At 39.8% G+C, this 21103-nt stretch overlaps 2 protein-coding genes across 4 annotated transcripts in view; one reads left to right on the top strand and one right to left on the bottom strand.

Moving 5' to 3' along the window:
* The window catches only part of LOC109912195 (SWI/SNF-related matrix-associated actin-dependent regulator of chromatin subfamily A containing DEAD/H box 1), a 62367-nt gene extending 61306 nt beyond the window's left edge, over window positions 1-1061 (top strand). For both annotated transcript variants that reach the window (XM_048600952.1, XM_048600959.1), the window contains one exon: window positions 146-1061. In XM_048600952.1, the coding sequence (XP_048456909.1) occupies window positions 146-207 (62 nt within the window). In that variant the 3' untranslated portion in view covers window positions 208-1061. The remainder of the gene's footprint in view (window positions 1-145) is intronic.
* A 4557-nt stretch (window positions 1062-5618) lies between these two features.
* gstp1.1 (glutathione S-transferase pi 1.1) overlaps window positions 5619-21103 on the bottom strand; it is a 34063-nt gene continuing 18578 nt past the window's right edge. Inside the window, exons 1-6 of one of the 2 annotated variants that reach the window (XM_048600476.1) lie at window positions 14955-15189; window positions 13154-13294; window positions 11716-11808; window positions 11505-11614; window positions 7486-7584; window positions 5619-6476 (exon numbers count right to left, since the gene is read on the bottom strand). In XM_048600476.1, the coding sequence (XP_048456433.1) occupies window positions 6312-6476; window positions 7486-7584; window positions 11505-11614; window positions 11716-11808; window positions 13154-13286 (600 nt within the window). In that variant the 5' untranslated portion in view covers window positions 13287-13294; window positions 14955-15189 and the 3' untranslated portion in view covers window positions 5619-6311. Of the gene's footprint in view, window positions 6477-7485; window positions 7585-11504; window positions 11615-11715; window positions 11809-13153; window positions 13295-14954; window positions 15190-21103 lie in introns of those variants that run through there. The other variant, XM_048600481.1, reaches the window with a different exon arrangement.

Raw genomic sequence — 21103 nt, 5'->3', positions numbered from 1 at the left:
CTTAAAAAATTGCTTTGTATGTTGCTATCTGTTTCAGTGTGCGCCAGCTATAAGCTAGCAATTACAGGACTTTGCCTTGCCTGTCTTTTAAAACTGCTGTGAATGTTGCTAAATTTGTTCTAATATGAATTTCTTTGTTTTTAAGGAGGCGAGGGGAACATTCCACTTAATATAGCAACTTTGTTGAAGACTTCATTAGGATTATAACATTCAGCTGCCCTTTTTTAACATCCTCCATAAGCATCGTTGGGTTAAGTCAACCAAATTCCGAGTGCAACACAACTCTGAGAAAGAATATATAATACTGTGTAATGTAATTGGAAGTAGTGAAATTGTCAATTAACAAACATCACCTTTTTTTTATCGTATGCGATGGAATGGGCAATTTTTAATGAAGAAAAAATAGGAGTGGGTACTAGTGTTGTATGAGAATAAAGAGAATTTGCCGTATCAAAGCACCAGAAATAAATTTCCATGTATATTAATATTGTATTGCTGTAGTTCCACGTTTAAGCCACAAACATACTGTACTGAAACAGGGTAAATGGTAAAGTTCTTTACCAGTGATGAAACATTGGTACTACAGCATTGCAATCAGCATTTTCTGTCCTCCTCTTCCTCCTCTAAAGATATATGTATGTTTACAATAATTTTGTCAGACCAGGCAACTTTTCATATGCTAATACTGTGAATTCTGTTTTGGCCTCTCTTCCTCAATTAATTGGCTATGATACATTACTCATCAGAATCCTAAACTAAGAAAATGTTCTGAACCTATCAGATATAAAATCTATTTAAAAATCCTTAAGGAGTTAAGAGAGGTTTTTCAATTTGTGGTCATTTTTAACATTTCTATGGACTTGTTAATTTCTCCTCACTTGCGTTTTGTCCCAACAATTGGATTCTCTCTGGTTTCTCAGTTTTGTGTTGCTTTGTGTATTCATAGTAGTAATTACTGTACCATCTCTGAAAAAATATTTGCTTTGTTTACTTGACCTGTTATACTGTTACTAGCTTAAAATGAGAAATTAAGTGCAAATAAAGATTCTGCTGTTTTGAAATAATAGGTTCTAGTACTAAAATTTTTCTTTCCTGTTAGCACTTCTGCTCACTATCATCAGGTGTGTTTTCTGTTGCTGCTTGTTATTACAAGTTAGAATTCCCTCTAATCTGCTGATGGAGAAGTAAACCATCAATCTCTCACCACTTCAAGAAAAACTTGGCATAATAAATTGACCTCTTTCTCACTTTGCTCATTTCCAGCCTGAATTGATGCTATTCTTCAATAATTTCCCAGCAACAGCTGTGTTCTGTTGTTGCCCACAGTAGAATCATAATGTGATTACAGCCCTACAGTCTTTTGAGTCTGTAATGGTTGTGTGCAAGAGCAACTCATCTCGTGCCATTCCCAAGCCCTTTCCATGTAGCCTTATAAATTTTTTCCTTTCATATGTTTACTGAATTCACTTTTAAAAGCCAAGATTGAATCTGCTTCCACCATGCACACAATGCATTTCTAATAACTCGCTGCATGCAGAAACATTTCTTTAATGTTACCATTAGATCTATTGCCATTCACTTTAAATTGTTGTCTTCTGGTTCATGACTTTTCTAACAGTGGAAACAATTTCTCTATCTGTTCATTCTCGACCCCTCATGATTTTGAACACCTTCATTAAATCTCCTTTCAACATTCTTTTCTTCAGGGAGTACAATCCTAATTTTTCCAAGCTGTCCACATAACTGAAGTCACTTATCCCTGGAATAATTCTCAAACCTCTTGCTCTCTGAAGCCTTAAGTATGGTGTTTGGAATTGGACACTGTATTCCAGTTGAGGGCCAAACAGTATCTTACAAAAGCTCATCATAATTTTATTACTTTAGGACATCAACTTCCATTTATGAAGCCCAAGATCCCATTTGCCATTTACACCATATTTTCAACCTGTAGGCTGCATGATTTGTGAACATTTATACTCCCCACTGTTGCACCCACTTTACAATGATATCCTTTAGATTATATTGCTTCTTCTCATTCCTCTGACAAAATACCACTTCACACATCTCAGCATTAAAATTCACTCATTCCACCAACCTGTTTATGCTGTCTTGAAGTCTGTCAACAACATCATACGACTGATCTTTATAAATTCTGTAAATTTTAAACTGTGCACTGTGCCCAAGTCTAAATTGTTAATACTGTATATATAAAGGAAACAGTGGTCCTAATACTGATCTCTTGAGAAATCAGTAACATTTGTGGAGAGAGAACAACAGTTAATGGTTTGAGTTTGGTATGACTGTTCAGAACTGAAAGATATTGGAAAATGATTTTAAAAATTTTAATAGACATGGAGGAGAAGCAAGAGGGCAGATGGTGTAGAGGTCCAGTGGTGAGAAAGAGGTGTAAAATAGATGTAAATTAAGATGTGAAGGAGAGAGAATGAGTCTTCTCAACTTTGTTTTTGTCAGAGTACCACTGACAAGCCAATGGAAATCACTACCAGCGTATACTGTGGCGGCAAAGTTGCTGAATATATTTAAGAAAGAAACAGATTCTAAAGCTAAAATTGAGAGTCCAACTTTCCTTTCCACTGCTTAGGGATGACCTTAGAGTTTTATAAAATTATGACGGGCATAGATTAAGTGAATAGCCAATGTCTTTTCTCCAGGGTAGTGGTGTCCAAAACTAAAGGGCATCGATTTAAGGTGAGAGGGGAAACATTTAAAAAGGACTTGAAGGGCAACTTTTTCACGCAGTGGATGGTGCATTTATGGAATGTGTTGTTGGAGAAAGTGGCAGAGGCTGGTACAATTAGAACATTTTAAGAGAAATTTGGACAGGTACATCCAAAGGAAAAGGAAAGGAAAGGTTTAGAGGGATATAGGCCAAACACAGCAAGTGGGACTAGTTTAGTTTAGGAAGCCTGGATAGCATAGACAAGTTGGGCCAAAGTTCCATGCTGTCTGACTCTCATCACGTTGAATGACCGAGTGGGCTTGATGGGCTGACTCCTTCTGTTTTCAATGTTTCCAAATAGAAAGATGCAAAGCATACATTTAGCATCTCAGCAAAGCCATCCAGCTCTATATTTTGATCCCCTTTATGATCCTTAATTGGCCCCATCTCCTTTTTTATCCTTTTGCTATTTCTATGTCGAGAGATTTCGGCAAGATGGCAGGGTAAGTGGCTCCGTTTGGAGCTCCACTCTGCTTGCCAATTCTCTTTCTCTTTCTTTGCCTGTTCTTTCTTTTTCCTCGCTTCTTCTCTCTCCCTCTAGTTATTCTATTCGTCCCACCACCACCCCTTTTAACTACCTACCTAAGGAGCCGGATCGCGACCAGGAACTATGTGGCAGGAGCTGAACGTGCAGGTTGTATCCTGTAGCGACGGCGGCGGATTGAGAGTGGGCCAGCGAGAGCAAGCCAGTGAGGCAGCCCAGAGCAGGATGCTGATGGCAGCATGGTGTGGGCTGGAAAGCCTGGGGCGGGACTGTGGCAGTGGAAAGGAAAGTTGGACTCTCGAGTTATTTTATTTTATTTTATCTTATTTTTATTCTAAGTTAATGTGAATGGACATTGTATGTATGGCGAGGGTACTCATTTTTCACTGTATTTTTGCATTGAATACGCGTGACAATAGATGATTCATTTAAATTTTAATATTAAATTCAATTTTCATATCATCTCATGTCTTATTTCCTTCTCACTTAACTTTCTATGTTCAGTCATGTTTGTTCTTGTGTTATGAGTTGAAGTGTGTCTTTAGCATCCTTTTTTATCCCTTCATCTCTAGGTTTTTCAGTGACTATTGTCCTCATCACAGGTTACTACATGCCCTATTTTGTTTTGTCTTTGTGAATAAACTTGACAGTTCAGAAATGAGAAATATAGCTTTTCAGGACCAGTGAGCAATGATTACAAAGTTAAGTCATTTGAAAGCCATTCAACAATGTGTGGCTTTTGCACGGGTTCTTGCGTCAAGGCGAATTGCATAGAAATGGAAGTTTTTTGTTAAATCATTATTGCAATTTAATTGCAGATTGTATCTCTAAAGCAAAGCTTTGGAGGAGTTCAGACTGATTGATAGTATCTTGTGCATGTGGAGTCTGAAAGTTGCTGTCAGCTTCAATGACGATGGTGGTGAACAGACAATTTTGCTGTAATTACCATTAAAACTCCAGTCCATTCATAACTTTTTTAAAAAAAAACATCAATGGTCTTCATTCTCTAAAGACAGACTTTTTTCTTTCAGACATTAAATTCCTTGGATGAAGATGCATATTTAAATTTAGCAGTGTTTGTTAGAGGTGGTGGCATAACATTGTTTTAGCAGAAAATGATTTAATGCACTCATTGGTAAATTTTCTTTGTGAATACTTTTAAGTATCCCCCACCATTTATTCAGGCACGTTATCAAAAAAAACTTCATTATCAATAAATACACATGAATATTAAAATGCATACAGAAGTATTCTCTTTATTAATCAGAAGTACAATTAGGCACATCAGACTTCCCACAATTATTCATTGCAGCTAATGTATTACACAGCACTACTAATTTATGCTGAAGAACACGAGGTATGAAGAAACAGCAGAGCAGTTTAATCACTTTTTGCCTAAATCTTTAATGGTAGTTTTATAGGAAGTATCTGAGGCAGACCCAGTTATTCCTTTAAATGATTTTTTACTTGAGGCTGAGGAAAAAAACAAGAAATTGGGATTTATTTTGAATTACGCTCTCATTATTCATAACAACTCTCCCAAATTTGGTTTGGATACTTCTGCATTTTAATGACACTCCAGCAAACTCCAAATTTTGGGGCTTTTGAACCATATTCTCTTTTTTCCCCCATTATTTAATGTTTTTAGTTGGTTCCATAACATTGTATTTACATGCCCTTGACATTTTCCCATTTCCTTGATAACATTTGATCTCAATTAATTTCAACTAATCCTTCTGATTCTACTGGAGCTTTATTAATACTGTTCTCTTTATCTAGTCGTAAACCTTTAATCTGCCCCCACCATCACCAATTGATTCCTTTTGTTTCATTATTTCCTTCCAATTATTCCAGAACTCGCTTTGATGATCTAATAATGGGAGCCCTTCCTCCTTTGACTTGCCACACAGCAATACATTAATACCCACCACTGCTCCCAACTCTCACTGCCAGTACAAGGCTGGGAAAAGACCATCACCCTTCAGCTCATTAGATTCTTCTCTAAATCAACCTCACACCTGATTCTTTAAACTCCCTCTGTAAGAACTTAAGACACTTTTTTTTTTTTTACAATATTTGTTTCAAACAACTCTTGGCTACTCTCCTTCCACTCCCAGATATTTCCTGGTCTGTTTCATAAAATCGGTTAGTCTTACTCTGGGTAGGCAGCACACTGTTCGCAACTTCTTGCTTTGATTGGAGGAGAAAGTCCTGACAATGTTGGTCCTGTTTCACCTAAAGATACTTCTAACCACCCTAGAAGCAACGAACTGCGGATGCTGGAACTCAGTTCTGATGAAGAGTCACTGGACTCAACCTTTGCTCTGCTTTCTCTCCAGAGATACTACCAGACCTGCCCTCCTGAGTTTTTCCAGCAATTTCTGTTTTGTTTCTCACCAACCTATTCTGGCACAGCTTTGGAGCAGGTGGGACTTGAAGCTAGGCTGTCTGATCCAGAGGTAGGGGTACTACCATTGCACCACAAGAGCCCTCTCAGTTGCACTCAAAACATTACAGCAATGATTAAAGCCAAATGCTAATGTATTAATACAAGGACAGCAGTAGACCATTCAACTCCTTTGAGCCTGTATTGGCATTTGATGAGATCATGACTGATCTTTGCCTTCATTTACATAACTTGGTTCCACTCCATAGCTACATCGTCAACCAAAGTTTATCCACCTCTGTTATGGCACTTCCAACTATTTCTTGTCGTCGACTTAAGGATATTTTGGGGAGAGATTTCTACTGCCCTTTTGTGAAGGAAGTCCTTCCTGATATAACCCAGATGGCTTAGCTCTAACTTGAAGCATACGCCCCTTGATGTCTTGCTTCTTATCCTATCACAGACTATAATTATTAAACATCTCCACTCGATCACCCTTTAACCCTCTTGACTTGAGAATACAAGCTTAATCCATGTCAAAAGGTTAATAAATGAGGAACTTAGGAATTTATAGATTTGTAATCTATAACAATTATTGCAGAACCAGGACTCTTATTGGAAATAATGCTTAAAGAATTAAACCATTGTAGAAAATAAGGTTTCATTTCATGTACTAGGCATTTTAAGTGAAAGCTGTAATTTTACAATGCAGTTTTTGGTCTCTGTTCTATCCAGGCTGCAATTTTAGGAAGAGCTTCCACACGTTCTTTCAAAGCTAATAATTTGGGATAGTTGTGCAAGATATCAATATTTAGATTAGTGAGGGTGATGGAACAGACGGCCCAGTGAAAATCAGCCCAGGTAACCTGAAAGTAAAGATAAGTATATTAATAATTTTGCAAAATGGCAATTTGAGTTCAATACAGACAGTTGTTACAGTGTAATGATGAGATCTTACTGTGTGCAGAGAGTTTGAACAGAAAAATATCACCACTGTGCATTGTCTATCCCTTATGCTCATTATTTTAATATTTAACTGGTTCTGTTCCCTCCTTTAGTGACCATTATTTCCTCTTCTCATCTTCCAAAGAAATTGACCACTATTAATTTCTCAGATACTAGTCACTGATGCAGTTGTTCATGGGAATCTACAGTTTTTCTAGATTTCCATTCAAGTAATCACATGATACTTTGGACCTGATGATTAATCATAGCAATCAATTTGTCAATTAAACTGCAATAGAAATCTCAGTGATGGGGTACCCTTGGGGAACACAGATCTCTCAAGCACATTATAATTACTACACACTGTGTGTCTTAGTTATTCATATGTTCCAGACGAAGATGCTTGAATCTAGATATTTGAATATTGTTAGATTAGTCAGTGGCAGTGAGACATCATAGCCTGTCCCAATCTTCTGACTTTCACATCCGGACAATTCAAATAACGGCAATTTGATAACTCAAAATCAAACAAGGCTTTATGCCTTGCTGTCCCAGGGAATCTGAGTCCAATCATAGCTTCTTTCCCAACTCTCACATCGTTGAACATTTTGTTCTCCATTAACGGGGTGGAACCCTCCTAATCAGTGTAGCTAATTGAACCGACTAAATAAGCCACAGGGAAGGAAGCAACAGTGAAATGGTTCTGTTCACTGAAATTTCCCTTGTTCCTAATGTAATTACAGGCAAGAACAGATTTTCCCACTGGAGAAGGTGGCTGTGACTTCCTGATCAACAGCCTCAATGGGTGAGACTCCAAGACATAAAAGTGATCATTCAGTCACTCTGGTTGGTCTCTATTGTGAATCTCCTAGGCATGAATTATATTCATATTATTATACTTCATAATAAGATTCAATAAATTATACTCACTGAATCACCAACAAACCACATTCGATCTCCCAAGAGCTTGCTCAAACCATCCAGTAACAAAGGGATATTATTGGCAAAAACATCGTCTGTTATCTTTTGCTGTAAAAGAAAGTCATTATTCCATACAGATGAATCGACTCAGAGTCTGTAATTAGAAATAGTTTGATGCAAGCATTTCCTCTGCTACCTTTGTAAAGGAGATGGCGTGGAGTCAGAAGGTTAGTTGAGAGTCAAATGGAATGGTAAGGTTAAAAAGAAATCAACCAGCTTCATTCTGAGATGATGCCAAAAGAACAGAATGGAGTGATGATAGACTAGTGGGAGACGCAAAAACTAAGAACCATGAAAATAAGGCAGTCACAAATAAATCTATAAAGGATTCAGCAGAAATGTCTTTACTCAAAGTAGCAAAATAGTGAAAGGAAGAGCACGGATACATTGGAAAATAATTTGGCTTTGTGCATGAGGTAGAAGTTAATAGAAGGACACATTGATGGGATGAGACGAAGAGGGTTCATGTGGAACATAAACACTGCAGCAGATCAGTAGGCTGAGTGGCCCTTGCTGCAAATTCTGTCTAAGATCATTGGATTCTAAATATACTCAACTTTATTTGGGAAATTGCAGCATTGCAACAAGAATGTTGTCGTAAAATGTCCAGTACAGTCACAATTCACTACCACTGTCCTCCAGCTTGTTTATTTACATTGAACAATCTCTCCTTTAACTTGTATCACTTTTTCCAAATAACGTGCAACTATCAGTACCCCGATGGGCCCTAGTCATACCAGTCTTTTTGCAAGGTATGTCTCAGCACTTGACAGCCTTCTGCACTCAACATTGACTTTAACTTCAACCCATTAAGTTTGTCCTTTATTTTGATACCACGCTTCTCGCCCTGTTTGTGTGTCTTGTCTTCATGGTCTTGCTTTAAGTCACAGTTCATCTTTATTCTGCCATTAACACCCACAGTAGAAAAGTGAAAGGGAAATTTTTTTATAGAAATCTATAAAATTCAAACAGGACTGGACAGGATAGATACAGGAAGGGCATTCTCTATAACTACGGAGCCCAGAACCAGGGGTCACAGTCTAAAGATATGGGGTATTATTGCAGAGATGGGGAGAAATTTCTTCATTCAGAGAGAGTGATGAGCCTGTGGAATTCTGTGCCACAGAAAGCAGTTGATTAACACATACTGTGGATCTAACCCTTGTTTTCTCCACAGCCATTACCATTCCCTTTATCTTCTGTGACACCCCTGATCTCATATCTCCCTTAACATTTCCCTGCCCTGCCTGTCTGTTCCACTTGCTGTCCCCCTTCCAAAGGTGTAAAACCCATAACTTTTCTACTGCTATTAAGTTCTGAAGAAATTATGTTACACTTGAAACATTGACTCTGTTTCTATCTCCACAGATGCTGCCAGACTTGCTGAGATTCGCTAGTATTTAGTTCTTAATTACTACAAATTTCCTGCCAGTCTCAGCACCTTACAGCAGTGATACACACAAACTCTCGAAAAAATGCTCTCTAATTGCAAAAGTGGGAGGCTAGAACAGTTCGATATCCAGAAGCTCTGAACAAACTACATTGAAATGTCTTATGTCTTCAAACAATAAATCTTCTAATTTTTTAATCCCCTGATTCCAGAATTGAGAGAGTTGGATTATGAGGAGAGACTGAGTAGACTGGGATTATACTCATTGGAATTCAGAAGAATGAGGGGAGATTTTATTAAAAAATATAAGATTATGAAGGGAATAGATAAGGTGGAGGGAGGGAGGTTGTTTCCGCTAACAGGTGAAACTAGGACTAGAGGGCATCGCCTTAAAATAAAGGGAAGCAGATGTAGGACTGAGGTCAGGAGGAACTTCTTCACCCTTCTTCACAGGTTGTGAATCTGTGGAATTCCCTGCCCAGTGAAGCGGTTGAAGCTACCTCGCTGAATGTTTTAAGGCAAGGCTAGATAAATTTTTGAACAGTAAAGGAATTAAGGGTTATGGTGAGCGAGCGGGTAAGTGGAGCTGAGTCTCAAAAAAGATCAGCCACGATCTTATTAAATGGCGGGGCAGGCTCGAGGGGCCAGATAGCCTACTCCTGCTCCTAGTTCTTATGTTCTAGCCCATTCCTTCACATCAAATCCTGCTCAAGCCAATATCTTGAAAGTAGGGGTCACACAGCGTGGAGCTGGAGGAACACAGCGGGCCAGGCAGCATCAGAGGAGCAGGAAAGTTGGCGTTTTGGGTGGGGACCCTTCTTCAGAACTTTCCTGCTCCTCTAATGCTGCCTGACCTGCTGTGTTCCTCCAGCTCCACACTATGTTATCTCTGACTCCAGCATCTGCAGTTCTTACTATCTCATTTTGAAAGTAGGGTTGTGAGCACTGAGGCTAAATCATTATAAGAATGATACTGCCTCATTGTGAAATATTCATTTTAAATATTTCATTGATATGAAATTGGCTGCCTTCTGCTGAGATGCAACATGTTAAGATTTCAGCACAGATAAAGAAAGGTGAACTCATCACTTTCTGATACAGGAAAATGGCAGTCTATTTTTTATATACTGTACAGAGTGTTTCACACACTCAGTGTCCCCACAGTGCTTTATAGTAAATGACGTATTATTGAAGTCACTGTTGCAATGTAGGAACAATGGCAGCTAACTCGGTCACACATAGCTCCCACAAACAGAAATGTGGTACATACAAACAAACATATGTGTGTGTGTATATATAGAATTAGGAGTAGGAATAGGCCATTTGGCCCCCTCTAGCCTGCTCATCTATTCAATAAGATTGTGGTGGATCTTATTGAAACCTGAACCTAACCGTGCCCCTCCCCCCCACTCAAAACCTGATAACTTTAACACCCTGGTGCAGAGCTGGATGAACACAGCAGGCCAAGCAGCATCATAGGAGCAGAAAGGTTGACCTGAAGAAGTTACCCTCCTCCCTCCGGACAAACCTCAGGGGATCTCTCTCCCACTGCAACTCTCTCGTAATCTCTTCTTCGACCTGTTTGTTTCCTCTCCACCTATCCTCTCCTCTATCCATCTTCTATCCGCCTCCCACTCTTTCCCTATTTATTTCAGAACCCCCTTCCCCTCCCGCTTTTCTGATGAAGGGTCCAGGCCCGAAACGTCAGCCTTTCTGCTCCTATGATGCTGCTTGGCTGCTGTGTTCATCCAGCTCTGCACCTTGTTGTCTCAGATTCTCCAGCATCTGCAGTTCCTACTATCTCTGATTCAACTTTAACACCCTCTTACTTGCCAAGAATCGATCGATCTCAGCTTCAACAATACTAAAAGATGCTGCTTCTGCCACCTGTCCGAGGGGTGTGTTCTAAATACTCAAGACCCTCTGCAAGAAAATCATTTCTCCTCATCTCAGTCTTAAATGGATGACCTCTAATTTTTAAAACATAACCTTTTAGTTCTGGGTTCTCCTACAAGAATTAACATCCTTTCCACATCCGCCCTGTCAAGAACTTTCTTATGTGTTTCAAACAAGCTGCATCATACCCTTCTAAATGCCTGACAATACCAGCACCCTATCCAAACTTTCCTCGTAAGACAAAATGCCAATTCCATGATATTCATCTAGTAAACCCTTCCTGAGCTTCCAAAAATGCATTTGCATCTTTCCTTAAATAAGGTGAAATAGGGTAAAGTAGTGTGCACAGTACTACAGAAGAGGTCTCACCAGAACCTTGTATAACAGTAGCATAACCTCCCTTTTGCATATTCAATTCACCTTGTGGTAAATGCTATAATTCTGTCAGTTTTCCTAATTACTCACTGTACCTGTATACTGTGGTTCATGCAGTAGGACACTCAAATCTCTCTTCATCTCAGGGCTCTGCAATAACTGCTGGCATAGCTAATGACTATCAATCAGGACAAAGATCCCAAGTCCCTGGAAAGAGACTTGGACCCACAGCTAACACCTTAAAAGCAGATTCTTAAGTCAACCGTCAGTGCGACTACATCTCACAACATTTGAAATTCAATCATACTTTCACAATTGGGTCCTTTTCAGTCCAGGGGAACATATTCATGAAATCATTTATTGTGTCCACAATGGCATCTGCTTGAGCTTGTTCAAGGTTGCTTTTTCCTGCTATGCCTAAGAAAAAATAAAAAAGAAAATGCATGGTAGATATATAAATGATCTCGCACCATAACAGTAGAGACACAGAATAGTAAAAATGTGTTGGCTAACAGTACCTGTTTCTCTGGCCAAATATCTTGCAATAGCAGAGCTCTGATTGATTTCAGTTTTGTCCACCTTCAGAATCGGAATTTGTTGAAAGAGCAGAGCTAGAATGAGAACGACATAGGCTCCAGATTATTGAGAGTTAAATCCAATTCCACTGTTAGCAAGCGTAGTATTAGGTTTGATATTAGCTGTGCAGACATGCCAAGTCACCATATTAAGTAAGATATAGTAACCTGGATATGGAATGATAATTTCTCTGCACTCTTACATGTCCTTCAAAAATGCTTCATTAACTATAAAGTGATTTTAGCCCCAAGATTGTGAAAGGTGCCATTTAGATCAAAGTCTTTATTTCAATCTTTATATTCCCAGTGCATGATTAATTTTAAACAATGAAAAATAAAGTGGAGTTTTGTAACAAGATTTTAATTCATCTGGCATTCGCAGAATATCACCCTAATTGCCCAGAGGGCAATTGCTGTGGGTCTGGAGTCACACGTAGGTCAGAAGATCTCCCTCCCTAAAGGATATTAGTGAACCAGATGGATTTTTTTCAACAATCAACAACAGTTTCATAGCCATAATTGGACTCTTAATTCAGGGCTTTTTTTAAAATTTCAAATTCCACCATCTGCCATGGCTGGATTTGAACTCAGGTCCACAGCTGAGCTGAGTCTTTGTATTGAAAGGTCTAGTGGTAATATCACGAGGCCATCAAATCCCCACATCTAGTTTTCTTTTGAAAGTATCTAAGTTATTAATCTTATAAACTTTCCATCGAAGCACATTTGATTTGATTTGATTTTTGTCTCATGTACCCAAGTACAGAGAAAAGTTTTGTTTTGTGTGCAGTACAGCAGAATGTGCAATGCGCATTCCACATTCTAACCAATTATAGTGTAATTTTTCCTTATTTCCCTCTTGTATTTGTTATTGTTATTAAGTATAGGGCCCCTACATGCAAACTGACATGTGAAACACTCTCCATGTCTACTTTATCCAACGCATTCATAATTTAACCTGTATCAGTTTCATGTCTTCTCAAATGAGAAGTATTAGAATGTACCTTTAGTGGTGGAAATTTTTGTTGAAACCCAGAAGTAAACTAACAAAGCAGGACAGCGCATATCATGTGAGGAAAGATTTCAGTTTCCCAGCATTAATCTCCCTTTAATTGTTCAGCTGGCACAGAGTTCAAAACTTACCTGCTCTTTGGCCCTACCAACTGATTAAATCAAAGCAGAGTCCTACCATCAAACAACTATTTAAACTTAAGTTCTGATACAAAGTCACTCTAGACAGGGCAGACCAGAATTGCACAGCATCATCCAAATTTAATTTCCATTCATGGGATTTGACAAGACAATGGGCGAAACCAAAAAGGAAACTAAAAATGATTTATTCTTCCAAAGCTTGCAAATGTTCTTTGCAAACTGTGCTACTTACATTGTTTTATATTAGGCCAATCCATTATGTCAATGGTGTTGTCTTCGTAGTTTATTCCACTGTATGCAAAAATATAACGAGCAGTCTCAGCTCGCCCTCTTATTTTAAAGTAGGTCAACTTGTAGTTTGGCATGTTTCAACCTGTCAGGATCAAGCACAATACAAGTTTCTCTGTAGATGTGTAGTAATCTTTCACATGAACACTGGATTTTTATTAGGATCCTACAATTGGCTCAGTCAAATTTTTGTCAAGAGGTTTGATTGCATCCTAGGAGCAGAAAAATATAAAATGTTGCCGGCAGAGAGAATCGCTGTACTTTAATTAATTGCAAGCCGAAGATTGAATCCTTATTTTCCAATACCTCCACGATTTCTCCTCCTCTCGGCAACCTCCTCCAGCCCTGCAACCTTCCGAAATTTGGCCTCTTGAGCATTCCCAGTTTGCATCACTTCCCATTTCATGCTTTCAATTTGACTAAATTCTGCAGTTCTGCCCCTAAACCTCTCCTTCTGTTCTCAAAATCTACATACCCAACCAGGATTTCTGGTCACCTATCCTAATATGATCTTACGTAGCTCCATATCAAATATCTGACTGATATTCATTCCTGTGAAGAATTTTGAGGAGTTTTATTATATTAAAGGTGACACATTAAACAAGTTGTTGTTGTTGGTCAGTTGTGTCAAATGATTATGTCATTGATGCAGGCAGGGATATGACAGGAATCTTGCTAGACTTCAATATTAGACCAGGTCATTGTTATCCATGGTGCTCTTTCTGAATGAGTACCAGTTAATCTTCAGGGACAGAGGATGTGCAATATCAGTGCTTCCTCCATTCCCTACTATCTAAGAAATTCCTGAAAAATATTTTTCCTTTAAATTTTTGACTGAGGTACACATTTGAATTGTATGGAACCAATGCTGTCCCAATAAAATTTTTGCTGATGACAATTACAACTTTTAATACTGCACAAACTAAAGGGGTTAAATTATGAGCACCGTTTGTACTTTTGATCCCCGGAATAGTCTTGTTTCTGTATTAGACGTGAAAGATTTCAAATATATCAGGTGCAAAATTAATTCACCCTGATTTTTGGACATGGGGGAAAATGCTGTAACCATTCAGATCGAGCTGGAGAGGTCATGTCTTTTGTCAGCCAGTCTGACCTGAATGATTTCAATGCAATCGTCTGCAGTTCCATTGCTTTCTCTTCTCAGTGCAACCAGCAAGTTCCTTACCAAGCATCTAGTACAGACAACCTGTTTTATTTTTATTATGTAAAACAGGAAGGTGGATAAAAATTGCTCCAACAGAAATTCTTACAAACTGAATGCCAGGGCACAATTTGGGATCCTAACAGACAGAGGCTACAGAGGCACTGTCTCTGTTGCTTCTGTGCCTGTTTCATCCATCGTATGGGCAATTCACCTATTTCTCTGTCATCCCTGTGAGGATATCTCCCTATTCTATGGGTCAACGTGCCTCCAAAATCCATCCACACTGCAACATTTAAGAAGCATCTGGAAGAGCAGGTAAATGGGATCACTTTGGTTTGGTGTTTGTTGGTCGATATAGACATGGTGGCCTAACGGCCTGTTTCCATGCTGCATGACTCTATCGCTATGTTCTTAGACATGCTAGAAACGTTAACTCTTTTTTTCTCTCACTGCTGCTGCCAGACCTGCTGGGCTTTTCCAGCAACTTTGTTTCAGTCCTTACAAAATCTGCCCCCCTCCCCACAGTCTCACATGAACGCAATTCCTAAACAGGATAGATAAGTGCTGAAAAGTCGCTGACCTGCTTGCAGCTGACGAAGTGTTTCCTTAAACCGAAATGGTCCTGCAACAGTACTTGCAATCAGATAGAGGAGCTTCTGCCCTGGAGATTTTCTTGGTGTTGCGTGCGGAACTTCGGCTGAATGATGAACGAGGTGGAATGCAGATAAACTCGGAACCAGTCTTTAAATCCTAAGCGCACCATCCACCCAGCGGGGTTGTTCCCAAAGTTACTGGGGCGGAGCATGGAGCAGAATTCGTGGAAACCGAACACATCAGCAGGGCACTGTCAACGAAGCTTTGAAGTGGAGCAGTGATAATGCGACACTCCCACCCCCTTTAGACTAGGAGTCCTCGGTTCAACTCCTACATACTTTACCAGTAATTTCATCGCTGGACAGCTTGATTACGGAAAAATACGTCAATAAAGCTTTAAAATGATCATATTTCAAGTAATGCGAGTGGGGAAAGGTGTTCAGTTTCAAACTCAGCTTGCAATGGATCTGTCAGCATTCAAGTTACAGAAGGTCGTTCGGCCCATCGTGTTTGTTCTGTTACTCTGAAAGAGCTATTCAATTTGTCTGATGCAGTACCGCAGATCGGGGAATTCGGTCTTGTTTTTTAACACTGAATATTTACTTAGACCTCTCCTTTGGATAAAAGCCGAAAGAACTGCGGATGCTGTAAATCAGGAACACAAAGAGAAAGTTGCTGGAAAAGCTCAGCAGGTCTGGCAGCATCTGTGAAGAAAAAAAAATCAAGAGTTAACATTTCGGGTCCGGTGACCCTTCCTCAGAACTGCAGGGGATTGAGGATGTGGTGTGGTGGTTGGGGATGCTGAGCAGGGAGAGATAAGTGGATAGTTGGAGATGGAGCTCAGGGAGAAAAAGAGATATGACAGGGGTAGGCAGACGAGGAGATTATTGATAATAAGCCAGGTCTGAAGAGCACCTGAATAAGTGAGGATGAGAGCTGAGGGTATGAGAGAATGGGTTGGTTGTGGTAAAGCAAACATGCCCTGCATGGAAGGATGGAATCAGATTTTAAAATTATTGAAGTCGATGTTGAAGCCTAGAGGCTGGAAAACGAGATGTTGTTCTTTCCGTTTACAGTGAGGTTCACTGGAACACTGCAGCCAGCCCCAGATAAACATTTTGCCCAGGGAATACAGTGGTGCATTGAGGTGGCAGGCAACTGGAAGTTCAGAGTCATTTTACTGTCCATTTCCCCAGAAGAATCGATACCAAATCCCCCACCACAAACTGGAAAGCCACTGATTTCTTCTTCAAATTCAAACCTTTTAATCAAAGAATGCTCATAGACAAAGTAGTTATAGAATCTGTTAGGCCAGGTGTGAAAATTTTCATTGCAGTTGGTAGTAATGGGTTGTACAAAGTCAACACCTTGAGTTCATCTGAGAAGGACTAGAAAGATCCCACAAAAAAATGGACAGCGCCAGAAGATCAGTTGCATGTTGGGGTCAAGTTAAGAATTCATTGCTTTGAATTGATGTCCTAAAGGCAAGAGCCTCATGAATTTATTGATCAATTTTGTCAGAGGATGTCAGAATAAGGGGAACAGATGCAACTAATCAGCAATTGTGAAAGCAGATAACAGATTGGCGATTGCTTCCACACGATCTGAAGTGTTCCAAAGATGATGACAGCATTGGTTCATTGCTAATAGTGACAGAAAATATGACGACATCGTGGCCAGACAACAGCACCTGCAAGCATGAGGTGTAGCAAACTGTATTGACATTAGACAGGACACAGAAAGCAAATAGGTTGTGTGGCAAGCGTTGTCGATTGCATCCACCACAAAACTGTCCTGTATTCCAAACCCTGGCCACAGCCCACAGGCTCCTTGGACTGTGGCACTCTAGACACAGGCTGTGTCTGGAGATTATTTAGAATCATAGAATCCCTACAGTGTGGAAATAGGCCATTTGGCCCATTGAGTCCACACAACCCTCCAAAGAGCATCTCACCCAGAATTAACATATGTTAAACATGAGGGATATACTGTGATTGCACACCCCCATGGTGCACAAGGAATAGCAATTATGATCAAAGCAGATCCTGCAGATTTCTCAGTAACTTCCCCCAAAACGTCAATGACACAGTGGGTTATGAAATCTCATTAAACTTCACTAGAGATTACAAATTTTCACTCGTGCAGAAATTCCCATTCAAGAAACATTATATCATCCACTATCTCAGTGTCTGGCTTTATTCTGGTTGACCATCTGTGTCTTTGCTGACGCAGGCTCTGAAACTGCAAACCGGTACGTATTCACAGACATAACTCAGCTTTCTGTTGGCGGCTAGTTTCTCAAAGCTAAACCTTTACTTGTGTCTTTCCGTGAGCTCCCATTTAGCTCAGCGATGCCAAGCAGACATTATTGGTTGCTTTACAATCCCCACTCTGTCAGCTGCAGTGAATATTAATGCCACAGGCTTCTTCCAAGTTTTATATATTCAATCACAGGATATGGCCAGGCTGGCATTTATTGCCCATCCCTAATTGCCCAGAGGGCAGTTAAGAGTCAACCACATTTCTGTGGGCCTATAGTCACATGTAGGCCAGACAGGGTAAGGATGGCAGTTTCCTTCCGTAAAGGAACCAGATGGGTTTTTCCAACAACTGACAATACTCATCATTAGACTCATAATACCAGAATTCTTTTAAAGAATAATTTCAGGTTCCATCAGAGAGATGGTGGAGGTTGCTTTTCAGACTGGAGGCCCGTGACCAGCAGTGTGCCACAAGGATCAGTGCTGGGTCCATTGCTTTTTGTCATTTATATAACTGATTTGGATGTGAACATAGGAGATATGGTCAGTAAGTTTGCAGATGGCACCAAAATTTGAGGTGTTAGTGGACAAAGAAGAAATTACTTCAGAGTATAACAGGATCATGATCAGATGGGCCAATGGGCCAAGGAGTGGCAGATGGAGTTTAATTTAGATAAATATGAGATGCTGTATTTTGGAAAGGCAAATCAGGGCAGGATTTATACACCTAGAGATAGTAAGAACTGCTGATGCTGGAGTCAGAGATAACACAGTGTGGAGCTGGAGGGACACAGCAGGCCGGGCAGCATCAGAGGAGCAGGAAAGTTAACACTTCAGGTCGGGACCCTTCTTCAGTAATCTGAAGAATACCACAGGCTTCTTCCAAGTTTTATTTATTCAATCACAGGATATGGCTAGACTGGCATTTATTGCCCATCTCTAATTGCCCAGAGGGCAGTTAAGAGTCAACCACATTTTTGTGGGCCTGTAGTCACATGTAGGCCAGACCAGGTAAGGATGCCAGTTTCTGAAGAAGGGTCCCGACCTGAAACGTCAACTTTCCTGCTCCTGTGATGCTGCCAGGGCTTATAGACTTAATGGTTAGGTCCTGGGGAGGGTTGCTGAGCAAAGAGATCTTGGAGTGCAGATTCATATTTCCTTGAAAGTGGAGTCACAGGTAGATAGGATAGTGAAGAAGGTATTTGGTATGCTTGCCTTTATTGGTCAGTGCACTGAGTATAGGAGTTGGGAAGTCATGTTGCGGCAGTACAGGACATTGGTTAGGCCACTATTGGAATACTGTGTGCAGTTCTGGTCTCGATGCTACAGGAAGGATGTTGTGAAACTTGAAAGGGTTCGGAAAAGACTTACAATGATTTTGCAGGGTTTGAGAGTTTGAGTTATAAGGAGAGTTTGGATAGACTGGGACTATTTCTCCTGGAGTGTCAGAGGCTGAGGGGTGACCTTGAAGGGGTTTATAAAATCATGAGGAGCATGGATAGGGATAAGTATACAAGGTCTTTTCCCTGGGGTGGGGGAGTCAAAAATTAGAGGCTTAAGGTGATAGGGGAGAGATTTAAAAGGGACCTAAGGTTTTTCACACAGAGGGTGGTGCATAAATGGAATGAGCTGCCAGAGGAAGTTGTGGAGGCTGGTACAATTACAACATTTAAAAGGCATCTGGATGGGTATATGAACGGGAAGGGTTTAGAGGGATATGGGTCAAATGCTGGCAAATGGGATTAGATTAATTTAGAATATTTGGTCAGCGTGATGATTTGGACTGAAAGGTCTGTTTCTGTGCTGTATATCTCTGTGACTCTATCTGCCATGGCAGGATTCAAACCCAGGTCCCCAGAATCTCTAGATTAATCATCTAGTGATAATACCATTGGGGCAACACCTCCCATAATTCCTCAATGCTTCCCCCAACACAGAGTCAGTTTGACTTCCCTAACTCTATGGCATGGAGAATACAGTTAAACTAGTTGGCTTCATGGAACATATGTATAATCAATAATTGTGACAGTCAGTCATTAAGCAAGTGAGAGTTTCAAATCTAAAAATCGCCCACAATGATGTTAAGGAGGCGGTTATCCTGATTGCTTGGAGATTGTAGCTAGGAATCATCTATATGGATTCTAAAACACATTCAAATATAATATAGTGGTGGAGGGGTATTGAAGTCTGCTGCTGTTCTTCTGACTAATTTGTGTATAAAAGTTAAAATTGATGGGAAATTCCTCCTTCCATTCAAGAAAATACAGTGAGTTTCTTCCACATACAGCAGAGGGAGTTAATTAACTATTTTTATTCACTTATGGGATGTGGGCATTGCTGGCTGGGCCAGCATTTATTGCCTGTCCCTACCTGCCCTCGAGAAAGTGATGGTGATCTGCCTTCTTGAACTGCTGCAGTCCATGTGCTGTAGGTAGATCCACAGCACCATTATGTTGGGAATTCTAGATCTTCAGTCTTATGCTCTTCCAGCTGATCCATTTTTTGCTGAGGTCTGAAAGATGAAGATTTCAGAATGGAAAGGGAGAGGACAGTGGCTATATTTCAGGTTCTCAATTTGTGTTCAGGACACGGATAAAAAAAACGCTTGGCAGAGCATTATCAGCATAAGAGCTAAAGGAAATAACTTTATCGACAGCAATTGTCCATTTTTTTCTCTCAGATTGTACAGTTTTTCATTTTTCCTGACTGGCAACAGAAAGGGATGATCTTCCATTGAAAGCTGGAAGGTGAAACAGGACATTGTACTGATTATAATGAGGTTAGCCAGCTGGACCTCATAGAATATGAGTTCCCTGATTGGAGCTGTTAATCTGGTTCAATCAGGGAGTCCTGGCTGACATATAAAAATGGGAAGCATCAGAAATACTGACACTGTGGGGCCTGACTCTGTATGAGGCAGTACCACAGTCACGGACTGTTCATGTGTATGTAAAGGGTGACTTGATGATGGGATACCAGCCTCTATGGAGTTATTTCAGGCAAGGTATGGGAGGAATAACAAAATCTAGAAAATATTACTAGAGTTGGAAAAGTTTAAATATAATTTAGAGTTAAGAGTGAACTAGGGTGTTGACTGTCTAACATTATCTCTATTAAAGGATCGTGCACTCACAAAACTGTTAGGCAAATATTTCATTCCTCACAAAACTGTTAGGCAAATATTTCATTCCTTTTCTTCCAAGTACAACTGGAAAAAGAAGTTGTTCTTCCTGGAGAAGAGACGGCTGAGAAGAAATTTGATAGGGGTGCTCAAATTCACAAGCAACCTGGGCTGAGCAGATACGGAAAAGAATCCTCCCATACTTGAGAACCAAAGGACACCCAATTTAAGGTGATTGGCAAAAGAACCAAAGACAACATGAGGAAAAATCATTGAGAAACTACCTGAAAATGTAATGGAGGCAGATTTAATCATAGCTTTCTGAATAATTATCTGAACAGAAAATGTTTACAGGTCAACAGGGAAAAGATTGGACCAGATCAGTTGTTTCTGCAGAGTTTTGGCATGAACGCAAGGGTCAAATGGTTTGCTTTTGTGTGGTAACAATTTTATGATTCATTGTACAGTAAAAACATACCATGATTCTTTTGTGGGACTCATTAGACAACAAAAATAATGTATAAAATTTCAACCCACAGTCTTTGTGCCGACACAATAAATATCGGTTGAACTATTTTTGTGTGAATATAGTTTTGATTTTCATACCAGTTATTGATAGCTTCTGGCATTTCCTGCTTGTACCATATTTTGGAAAAAAAGAATTGCGTTGTTTCCGTTATGCAAAGAAAGACTTCAATATACTGACGATTTGCAACCCTATAATATGTTTGGACACATTGTTCTTGGAAGTGT

The sequence above is a fragment of the Rhincodon typus genome, chromosome 1 (genome assembly GCF_021869965.1).
Source record: "Rhincodon typus isolate 14 chromosome 1, sRhiTyp1.1, whole genome shotgun sequence".
In the NCBI taxonomy this organism is placed as follows: domain Eukaryota; kingdom Metazoa; phylum Chordata; class Chondrichthyes; order Orectolobiformes; family Rhincodontidae; genus Rhincodon; species Rhincodon typus.
Note: the sequence above shows the minus strand (reverse complement) of the source record. Positions and strands in the feature narration are given on the sequence as shown.